Genomic DNA, 11,752 nt, shown 5'->3' with positions numbered 1-11,752 from the left:
TCATTGAGATGATCTATAATAAGATGAAGATTTTCAGTAGTAGGTTCAATGAGACGTACCTCATCAGTTTGATTGGCCATGAGCCAGGTTTGAGATTTGCTGTCTGATTCTTCCTCATCTTCAGAGTCATTCTCCAAGTCTTCCCAAGATGCCATGAGTCCCTTCTTCTTTTTCCTTTCTGGCTTGTCCTCTTTCTTCAGTTTTGGACAGTCAAACTTGTAGTACCCAGCTTCTCTGCAGTTGTGGCAAATGACCTTGCTTAAATCCCTTTTTGGTTTCCTTGAACTACCTCCTTTGTTTCGTTTCTTTTGCTTCATCATTCTCCTGAATTTCTTAGCAAACAAAATAAAATCATCGTCAGATAAATTATCGCTGGATTCATCATCCAGAGATTCAGTGACAGATTTGAGAGCAACTCCTTTCTTTTTTGTATCTTTTTTCAAATAAGTGTTTTCAAATGCAAGTAAGTTTCCTCTCAGATCACCATAGGTCATTTCATCAATGCCACTACTCTCAGCTATGACTATAGCCTTAGTTTTCCACTCTTTAGTGAGACATCTCAATATTTTCCTCACAAGCACATATTCTGAATGTTTGGTTCCCATAGCATCCAAGCCAGTGATGATAACGTTGAATCTTTCAAATATTTCATCAATTGTTTCTCCTTCCTTCATTGAGAACATTTCGTATTCTCTATTTAGCATGTCTATTCTGGTTCTTTTGGCTTGGGTTGTGCCTTCATGAATAACTTGAAACTTGTCCCAGATTTCTTTTGCTGTTGTGCATCTTGATACCCGTCAATATTTCTCAAAGCTGACAGCACAATTAAGCAGGTTGACAGCTTTGGCATTGAGCTCTATTTTCTTCCTATCATCGTCATTCCAGTCAGCCTCAGCCTTGGGAATAACCACACCATCAGCTCCTGTTGTGGTTGGGAATTGTGGGCCTTCTAGAATTATCTTCCAAAGTCTATAATCTACAAACTGAACAAAAATCTTCATTCTCTCCTTCCAGTAGCTGTAGTTCTTTCCATTGAAGAACGGAAGTCTGTTGCTTGATTGCCCTTCTGTCAGAGTATAGGCCACCATATTAGTACCACTGTTGTTCTCCATCAGGATCTTTTCTCCAAGCTGCAAAGCTTGATCTCTTTTAGACCAAGCTCTTATACCAATTGATGGTAATCAATGGCTAAGAGAAGGGGGTTGAATCTTAGCTTCCTTTTTCGCAGAGTATTACTTTTACTTTTTCAACAAACTTCAGGAGATATTTTCACTTTTGTCTCGTAACAAGTTGAGAGACATTTTTAGTTTTGTCTCATAACAAGTTGAGAGATATTTTTCATTTTATCTCCTGGGAATCAGAAACAAAAAAGAAGCAGAGAAGAAGAATTGACACCAGATATATCATGGTTCAGCTATTAGGTGCAATGTAGCCTACATCTAATCTCCATCACAACAATGATGGAATTTTACTATCTTTTTCAAGATTACAAACACCAATTCTTCCCTAGGATCTATCCAATCCTATCTGGGACAAATCCAGATTCTAACCCCAATCTGAATTTGACTTGGACTCAAACTAAGCTTTCAACAGCAAAGTGCTAACCTAACTTGCAAGAAAATTTCCACAGGATTATGACACACAACAGAAAGATGTACAAAGAAATTCTGAGACATCTATGGATTTTTCTCTAATTTTGATCACTGCCTTTTTTTTCTCACTGACTTTTTCTTACAAACCTCACCATGTTTGCCTTTTTTACCATGAAACTCAGACAGACAAAACTAAGAAAAAGAAAACAAAATGAACACCATTGAAGGAGAAGAACTCAGGTAGCTTCTGGGAAGCTATCAGAACTCTGTGCTTTTTCACTTATTCTCCTTGCCTCAACCCTTGGCCGTTCACCCTTAATATAGAAGAGTGAAGCTTCCAAAGTTGAAGTCAGTTGCACCCTCACAGCATCTTTCTTCTCCAACATCAGAGTAGCGTCGGCTTGAACAGAGGAGAGAGAGAGAAACTGAATCTGTTTGCATGCACCTCTCTCATCCTTTTTCATCAATCTTCTTCAATCTTGGTCTTTGATCTTGACTTTGGCCCCAAGAATTGATTCTGAGCGTTAATGAGCATCTGACTCAAGACGACTTCACGTTTTCCATTTTTGCTTCTTCCAGTTTGAGACTCTGAGGCTTACCTCTTCTTTGTAGCACAGAAGAGGAAATAAATCTTTGCTGTGCCTTCAAGATAGATTTGCTTCATGAACCGAAGCTTTTCTTTCCTTCTTTGGCAAAGAAATCTTTTGGCTTTTCTTCACAGATTTTTCTTTCTGTGAAAAAACTCTTGCTTAGCCTTTCTTCATAGCCTTTTATCTATGGCTTTCATTTTCCTTCTATCTTCTTCTTTGAGTGATTGATTTGACCGAAGTAAGAGAAAGAAGAGAGAGAAGAGAGGAAGCAAGAAAGCTTTCGGTGGAAGCTATCAATGCAAATTAAATTGAATTGAATTTGGAGTTACGGTTACCAAGAAAGTAATTAATTGAATTGAAATTTGAGTTCCAATAACCAAAGGAGTAGGTAACCGAAGAGTGCTTGATCCATTTCCTTCTTTCTTTTTCTAGTTTGGATCAAGGATGTTGTTGGACAAAAAGAAGTGTTGACTTGGGCTTTGCATTAGTTTCTTAGGCCAATTATTTTACTACCCTTTTAAAATTCAGCCACTTGTTATGAAATAATTTTTGCATAAGGCTGGACATTCCATAATCAAATTGGGCTTGTTTGGCTTTTGGCCCATTATGAAAATTAATTTTTTCTTCCTGCACACTAACAGCAACATCAAACAACCAATTGGAAATAATTTGAACACTTAATATTTTAATAATATTTGATTATCTTTTCAGTTTTCCAAACTCAACAGTATTAAAATCCAATTTCGAATGGTCATGGAAAATAGTGGCTCTAGTACAAGTGTGACTACCATTATACATCCTTATCTCTCAATAGCACTTCTTGCATGTTATACTAACCTTGATAAGCCAATTACAACTTGTGTTGTACTGTGTATATTTGGTATAAAATGTCATCAGTCTCGACTCATACACTCAATAGTCTACATCTCTACGGATGATATAATCTTTTATTGCTATAATGACATTTTTCCTGGAACTAAATTCCATTCCCACAACGAATTCATCGTCTGCCACAACATGAGGTTCTGTTATATAATATAAATAATGACAAAATTTTATTCCTTCTCATACTAGTCAAATAATTACTACAAATTTAACTAAATCTACAATATTAATCTATTATATAAACAAATATTCTAATTTTATACATGTACTCATGGGCTTTAAATTTAACGTGCGCATAAAAAATAGCTTCTCAAACGGATGCTGGTTTATTAATTATTAGTGTATTTGCTACCTCCATAACATCTGTCTCTATGGTACCGTCAGCTTATTTTCGTCTTCATTTGGATCAATAATTTCGTAGTTGCTTTCAAATTCCTTCCCGCTATCAGTATTATAATTTTTTCATTTGATATTTTTCTGTCAGTTTTAGTGTGTTCGAACTCAATATACAACTCGATGAACGACATTTGCGAGCGAGTTTTGATATACATTAAAAACATCTATTGCATGCTCGCTTCATCAGTTACGTACTTAGTTTGAAATTGAATGAATGTACCAAATATTGATATAGAATATCTTTACAAAATACATATTTTTTTTGGTATTTAAAATTTTATCTTCTCACAAATTACATATTTTAGTTCTTTAAACGAAAGTGTAAAAAAAAATAACAATATCAAATAGATTCTCACGTATAAATTTCACCATTTTAAATGTTTGTAATAAAATTTAACCATAATAATATACTTTTAATATAATTTTATCATCATTTTTTTTTCTCAAAGTAATTTTTAAAAACAAAAAAAAAAGGAAATATGAGGAGGTGAAGGACACAAAAGAAGAAGAAGAGAGTTATAGCAGTTGGCAAAAAAGAGCAATATATATACATAAATTAGACAGACTAATTTGTAATTATACATTTTCAATTTCTTTTTAAATCACAAATCGGACCTACCATTTGGTTTTTCTTGAAACAAAAAAATTTAAAAATTTTATTCGCCAAAATAAATAAGAGAATCTGATTTATGTCTATCTTATACAACAAAAAATTGAATCCTCTGATATTTTACTTTTAATTTAAAAAGAAAAGCCAACCATCACATTACAATATAATACATCCCACATTTATATCAAAATATAATACATATATTTTTCATACTAGAAAAATGAGCCTTCACACAACTAGGACATTAGTAAATCTATTGAAAGATCATTGAAAGAGAAGTGAGAAGGTGAACCAAAAATTAGTAAATAAAAAATAATTATTCTCCAGATACAAGTTATTTTTTGATACAAGTCTATACAAATCATTTATATTTATGCGCGCACGTTCTTCTTCGTGACGTTACTGCACGTTCTTCTTCTTCTTCTTCTTTGTTATTTTTCTCTTTCATTATCATCGTTATCTACACCACCTCTTCCTCCTCCTCCTCCTCCTCCTCTTCCTCCTTCTTTTTTCATTAGAATTTCTTCTCCTCCTTCCTTTTCCTCATTTTCCTCCATCATCAGTTATCTTGTTGTTGAAGATAATGAATAATTCAAGTTCATATTATCAATTGAACTATAACGAAATTGATTATTGTTTTGAATCCAATCAAGTGGATGAGGTGTGGTTCGATTCTAGTTAATTTTTTTGTTAGTAGTTTATGATTCTGTAAATGAATAATGTTTCATCGTTGATGGTTTGAATTGAATGTAATGTAAAGTTCTGTACTAAAATTTTTTTTTCTGTATTTGCAGCAAATTTAAGTGTAACATGAAAATATTTGAATGTATTGTTTAAGAATTTTGAGTGTATGTGTGCTGATAAGTTCTGCATAATTCAAATTTCTTCTTCTCTGTCCTCCTCATCTTCTGCTGCTTTTTCATCATCATCTTTTTTTTTCTTATTCATTTTTTTTATTTTATTTTCTCAAGTTTCTTCTTATTTTACTCTTCTAACAAGAATAAAAACAAAAAAAAAATCAGACAAAGAAGAAGAAAAAACACATATTGCTGCAAAATTATTTGGAAGATGATGAACTTACATTCATTCAACTAAAAGAAAGAAAAAAATAAGAAAAAAAAGAAGAAAAAATACAGCATTAGAGGAAATATTTTTCTGTATTTGCAGCAAATTCGGATGTAACACGAAGATATATAGTGTAACACGAAGATATTCGAATGTATTGTTTAAGAATTTTCAGTGTATGTGTGCTGATAAGTTCTACATAATTTAAAACTCTTTCTCTTTCTCCTCCTCATTTTCTGCTGCTTCTTCTTCTTCATCTTCTTATTTCATATTCTCACAATTATTCTTGAAAAAAAATCAAATAAAAAAATACATAATGTTGTAGAATCAATAGAAAGAAGAGGAGGAAAAAAAATGCAATAACAACAGTAATAAAAAACGATCATGAAGATGAAAAACGCGAAAAAAAAAGAGAAAAACGAAAAGGAGAAGAAAAAGGAAGAACAGGAGGAGGAAAGCAAAATACAAAAGGAAATAACCTCATTTCAGGTGCATACTACCTAAGTAACTTGTATAACTTGTATGCCAAAAAAATTTGTATTATGTACACAATAAAAAAAGAAAAGTCAAGGAAATCAACAACTTTGTTAAATTCTGACCAGTATGTAACCAGTAAAAAAAGTGAAGCCATTAGATAAAATCTCACACCAATCTCATACCATTAAAACTATCATTAATAGTTACAAATCACAAAATTGCTGCCCCTAGCCTCATAAAAAAAATTGTGCATAACGCTATCTCTCCAACTCATGAACGGTCGCTAAGACAGCTCAATCCTACGCATCACTTTTCTAAATCCACATAAAAAGAAAAAAACACTTCACACCCAATAAGCTCACACACACAACACTCAACACACTCACTCTCTCTCTCTCTCTACACACAGAACATCAGAAAGGAAAGAAAGAAAGAAACAATCTCAGATTGATTAAGAGAGAGGGAGAGAGAGAGAGAGGAAGAAGAAAAGAAATGGCGTCCACGGTGCCGGAGAATCTAACCAGGGAACAATACGTGTACCTAGCCAAGCTAGCTGAGCAAGCAGAACGCTACGAAGAGATGGTCCAGTTCATGCAGAAGCTAGTCCTCTCTTCCACCCCTGCCGCCGAGCTCTCCGTCGAAGAGCGCAACCTCCTCTCCGTCGCATACAAGAACGTCATCGGCTCCCTGCGTGCCGCGTGGCGCATCGTTTCCTCAATCGAGCAGAAGGAGGAAGGTCGCAAGAACGACGACCACGTGCCTCTCGTCAGAGACTACAGATCCAAGGTGGAGACTGAGCTTTCCAACGTCTGCGCCAGCATCCTCTCGCTTCTCGACTCCAATCTCATCCCCTCCGCCTCCGCCGGCGAGTCCAAGGTCTTCTACCTCAAGATGAAAGGTGATTACCACCGTTACCTCGCTGAGTTCAAGACCGCCGATGAACGCAAAGCCGCCGCTGAGGACACCATGCTCTCTTACAAGGCCGCTCAGGTTTGTTAGTTAGTTACTAACTATCGGAGTCAGCAAATTGGTGAATGTGTCTCGTCATCATTTTGATGTACTGATTAATCATTATTATTATCATTATTGGATGTAGGCAGGGAGGATTTAAGTTAGGGTTTGTTTGGATTGGGGATTGAATTGAATTGATGTTTTTGTTTATTATTTTAAAAATCAAGGACATTGCTTATGCGGATCTTCCACCTACTCATCCTATAAGATTGGGTCTGGCTCTCAACTACTCTGTTTTCTACTATGAAATCCTCAACCAGTCTGATAAAGCATGCGGCATGGCTAAACAGGTATGGATTTGAAAAATATTTAATCTGATTTTTTGGTTGTTTGATGTATTGTGGAGTGAATAAAGGTTGATCTTATCTATTTGATTATTTGGATTCTACATGATATGTCTGTGTTTGTGGGCTTCAAACTTGAAAGATTCAGATTCAGGTCAACAGATTGCAACTTATGTGTCTGTGACCTTTTTCTTGTTTGGTCAAAGCAGTTATCCTGTTCTTACTTCTTAGGATACATTCTATTCCACAATGTTTTACTTAAGTGTGTGTTCTGTTCTTATCGCTTAGAATGAATCATTGACTTGATTGGATTTTGACCAACAGGCATTGGTTCTTTTTGACTTGGGTGGAATCTGGAAACTTTTTTGTGAATTTTTCTTGTTTCGGTTTGCTTTAGCAATCTGTTTTCTCTTAACATGATAAATTTATTGGAGATTCACATTTGTAAAACTGTTAATCCGTGCTGATGGGAAATAATGAAAAGGTTGGCAGTATTGTCTATATTTCTTGTCTATGATACTAGTCGAGCTCCATGAACAATGAATTACATAGCACTAGTATTCAGTGCTTGTAACTGCGATTTGCATCCTGAGGTGGCTGTTACAACTGCATTAGGCAGTTATTACTTATTACGGACCTCTTTTGCCCACATCAAGCCAGAAGAGTTGAAACCTTCTTGTTCATGTGCGGTGAGAGTTATGCTACTTTGTCTGCATTCTTACTGTTATTTCAAGATTGCTGAATAGCTCTTCATGCATGGCTGAGTAATACAGAGTTAGAAACAGTTTTTTGTACAAATCTTTAACAATTTGCTATCACCAATAGTGGGTGGTGTAAAGTAAAATTGTTTTAGTGATAACTGTTTCGAGATCATACTTGTCTAGCTTTATACTACAGAGCATTTTCCTCATTCTAAACTTTTGAATTAAAAGTATTGAATTGAAAGAGAAAAAGGGCAAATTGGACACAGTAGAGAGTTGAAAAAACACTTTCGCTTTAGGTTGTGAGGAATGTTCTTTTGGTCGTGAAATAGATTAATAATGTTAATGCTCATCTATAATGATTGTATTTAGGGGTGGCAAGCAGGCATGTCTGGCTTGCCAAAGCCCGCCAGGCTAAATGGTTTGAAAGTACCAACCCACCTGCCAAAAGAAGATGGAATTTTCATTTTTCCTTTTCAATTGCTTTGGAAATTTTTGCAGAAAAAAACAGTTACTAGCTTAATTAAGATGAAAAATAAAATTCATAAGAAATAGATGATAAAAGTTCACAAGTGATGCGAATGGAGGAGCTGACTGCTGGAGGGATTTGATGCAAAAAGGGGAGCTGAAGCAAAGGGCTGGGGAGGGATTTGCGCCAGCAACAACTGAGGCTGCTAGCTAGAGGAGTCACGCCATTTTGAAGCAGGTGAAGCAGAGGCTGGTGGTGCTGCTCGCCGAAGCAGTGACTGCTGGAAAGGGGTTTGCCACTGTAGAAGAGCTGAGCTTCTGCGAAAGTTTTGGGAGGGAATAGTCGCTGGAGAGGAGCTGAAGGCTAAGGCAGCTAGGTGGTGCTGGCTAGTAGTGGTGCTAGCTAGGACCGAGAGTCTAGCGAGAGTAGAGTAGAGAGTTTAGAGACGATGAGTTTGTGGCTGCCTGCTCGAATAGGAAACTTTTGGTTGGTAACTTAGATTTTTTCTTTGGCTTTTATATTTGAAAAAGAAAAAATAAAACAAAAGAGATGTGGTCGCCCCCGGCCTGCCTTTGACGTGAATTAGATGGGCTGGCTCGGCGCCGCCCGGCGGGTGTACAGAATCTGGTTATGAGTCCCCTATGCTTGTCTTTTGCTCTACTCAGTACTGCAACTGCAACGGAGCAAAGTCTTGTTGATTCTAAAATTCATGAACCATATTGATTTTCATTGTATTTCATAGGCTTTTGAGGAAGCAATTGCTGAGCTGGATACCTTGGGAGAAGAATCCTACAAAGACAGCACGCTTATAATGCAGCTTTTAAGAGACAACCTTACCCTTTGGACTTCTGACGTCCAGGTAAATGTGACTGCAGAGCCTCCCCCACCCCGTATCACAGAATATATTCATCTGTCAAAATCATCATTTTGAATAATCACCTTATCCTAACTTTTGCACATGTGTGTCCATTCATCAAAATCTTAGTTCTGAACTATATGTGTAACTTCTTGCAGGACCAGCTAGATGAGCCCTAATATCCCTGAAGGGTGGACCCCTATTCTTCCTCTGAAGGAGGTGGGCTTTGAATGTCATTTCTCTGTGCTGATTCAGAATCCCCCTTTAGATTATAAATGATTGGTAATATGTGATATAATCTTATAAGAACAGCAAACCAGCCTTTTTCTCTTCTTCCCTTTCTTTTGTCAAGTGATTTGGAAATGATACTGTATAATATCAGATCCAATTGAATTATATTTGATGCAATCATGGCAATTGATCATATAATTTGTCTCTTCAAAATTAATTGTTACATCCAAGGATCCACAATACACAAGGACAAGGTCGTATATCTTATGACCAACATTGTTTTTTACAGTCAAGTGCTTGGAGTTGGAGGACTACCTTATTGGAAAATGATGGGGGAGCCGTTATTCAAGGCATGTGGTCCTCCACAGTGAACAAGGGAAGTGTGGCTGTCCCATTAAATTCTCAAGGGAAGTAGTATCATTATATTCATAACTATTATGAATTTATGATGGCGAATATTTTTCCTCTGACGTGCATGATGCTGACTGATGGACCACTTGCTACTTAAGTATAAAAATATCTAATTTGTTTATATTATATTATTGTAGCCAACGACAAAATTGCTGAAATCTTCTAAAAAATCCCAAAGTCTAAAAGCCAATAATTTTTCGCTATCAATTAATAAAACACCAAGTTTTGACATTTTGTTAGATTCTGTAAGTACATATACACATATAAATTAGCATGATTTGTATTTATATTATATAGTTTTACATATATGTATTAACAAGGTAAAAAAATTTTAATATGAAAAAAAAAACATGAATTTTTGCTGGAAATAGAGTTTTTTTATGAAGGTGGGTGGAGTTGCAGATATAGCAGGGTCAACACGCATGTATTGTGCTGACTTAGCACGCATGCATTGTGATGGACACGTCCTAACTAGGAGCAACACGCAAGGACCATGCGTGTTGCACATGTGTCAGTCATCCAAGCAATATGCACTCTGCCTGTTGCACACGTGTCAAATGCTGGTTAGATGGCATTCCAACACGTAACCTACGAAGTGAGTCATTGCCTATAAAAATTAAAACTCGTTACCATTTTACTTCATTGCAAGAGAGGTGTTTTAGTGCATTGTTGGTGTGATGGAGGACACTACAAATATAATGGTTTACCACAACGGTGAGATTATACGAAATACATATGAAGGAATGAGTTTTGCGTGTGAGAATATATTTTCGTTTGTGGTTCCGTGTACTATAACGTTCGCAGAACTACAGTATGGTCTTTGTCAGAACATAGAATGTGATATTTTAACAAGGGTGAGCAATATTCTCTACAGAAGTTCGGTTGTCGTATTTAGTGGCCTAATACAGTTTGAGATTATACCGATCGTTGACGAAGCAAGTTTCAATAGATGTTTCATATTCACCAGCAAAATCAGGTGCAACACCCAAGGATTAAGTTGTATGTTGAGTTTGAACATATAGCTGTAGATGAGATTCAACATGATCCAGATGTGCAAGATGACAGAACTAAAGCATACGACGGAATGAACACTGATAGCGATGAGGAATTCGAAGCTATGTACGAAGTCGGTGACAAGGACGAGGACGGCGATGAGAAGGTGAGACATTGATGGATTTGATCATCATCCCCCTACGTATCTACATGTGGTGAGAATGGGGGAAAGTCTGCGTACTGGAATCCATGATGGCTCTGCTGGTTGTGATGCGAACTGTGGTGTTGGCTGTACTGGATGTTCTGTGATGGCTGAGATAACTGTAGGCGATGATAAGGAAATGACTGAAACACTGCATAATGCAGTGCTGCCTGCTGGGGTGGCTGTTGAGATGGTTGCTGAGGAATAACATTCGACAACTTCAGGTACATCCCGAATAAACCTAGGTACCAACTCTGGTAATCGGTTGACGGGCTAAATTCGGCGATTGGTTGCAGATGCCTCTCTCGCAATTGACTGTTGTGGTGGTTATCCCATTGCTGTATCCATTCGTCATGTATCCTGCTCCAGTCATGGCACTGTACTCCCCGAAGAGTGAAGCAATGCTGATCAATTGGAATGACTCGTGTAGGCAGAGGGGGGGAATTATGCATACCCATACTAGCAAACCACTCAGTCCGCAGGATGCCATTCGACACACTCGAATGAGCAATGACCCTACCCTGTCACACACATTAAGGTGTGCATGTGGATCGGCAGGTATGATGATGTCGATGTACGGCCGCTAGACAAACTGCAAAATATTATATGGGCCATTAGATTATTAATACCGTAAATTATTCATGTAAATTAATACCCATACTAACCTCATTCATGTAATCTATTCCTTGCCTAATAGACGCCGCACTCCTCGACATCCACGCTTTGGTACGTGGATGATGACTCCACTTGCAACACACATTAGAACAGAGTTTAAATTATGTATTGCCAATAAAACATAAATAAAATAATAGTTAAATTCTAATAAATTATGTACTGTTACGTGTGTGCAACCGATATTTCAGCCGATGCAAGCTGCTGTCTTGGAATGGGTGCAAGCCACGGCCTTCGCTCCCACCCAAACAAACAAAAAATCAAGTGTGCCATCTATCTCCTTGCAATCACACCGTGATGCACGGCA

General features: G+C 36.8%; 1 protein-coding gene across 2 annotated transcripts; it reads left to right on the top strand.

The window, feature by feature from the left end:
- On the top strand, window positions 5,975-9,703 carry LOC107606197 (14-3-3-like protein B). Of its 2 annotated transcripts, XM_016308205.2 has the most exons (5): window positions 5,975-6,605; window positions 6,794-6,916; window positions 8,823-8,939; window positions 9,095-9,155; window positions 9,457-9,703. In XM_016308205.2, the coding sequence occupies exons 1-4, from the start codon at window positions 6,108-6,110 to the stop codon at window positions 9,113-9,115; spliced, it is 759 nt and encodes a 252-aa protein (XP_016163691.1). In that variant the 5' UTR covers window positions 5,975-6,107; the 3' UTR covers window positions 9,116-9,155; window positions 9,457-9,703. The 2 variants fall into 2 exon arrangements, with proteins under 2 accessions (XP_016163691.1, XP_016163690.1); XM_016308204.1 differs by lacking the exon at window positions 9,457-9,703 and having other exon boundaries at window positions 9,095-9,380.

The sequence above is a fragment of the Arachis ipaensis genome, chromosome B07 (assembly GCF_000816755.2).
Source record: "Arachis ipaensis cultivar K30076 chromosome B07, Araip1.1, whole genome shotgun sequence".
NCBI lineage: Eukaryota > Viridiplantae > Streptophyta > Magnoliopsida > Fabales > Fabaceae > Arachis > Arachis ipaensis.
This window is presented reverse-complemented; position numbering and strand designations above follow the sequence as displayed.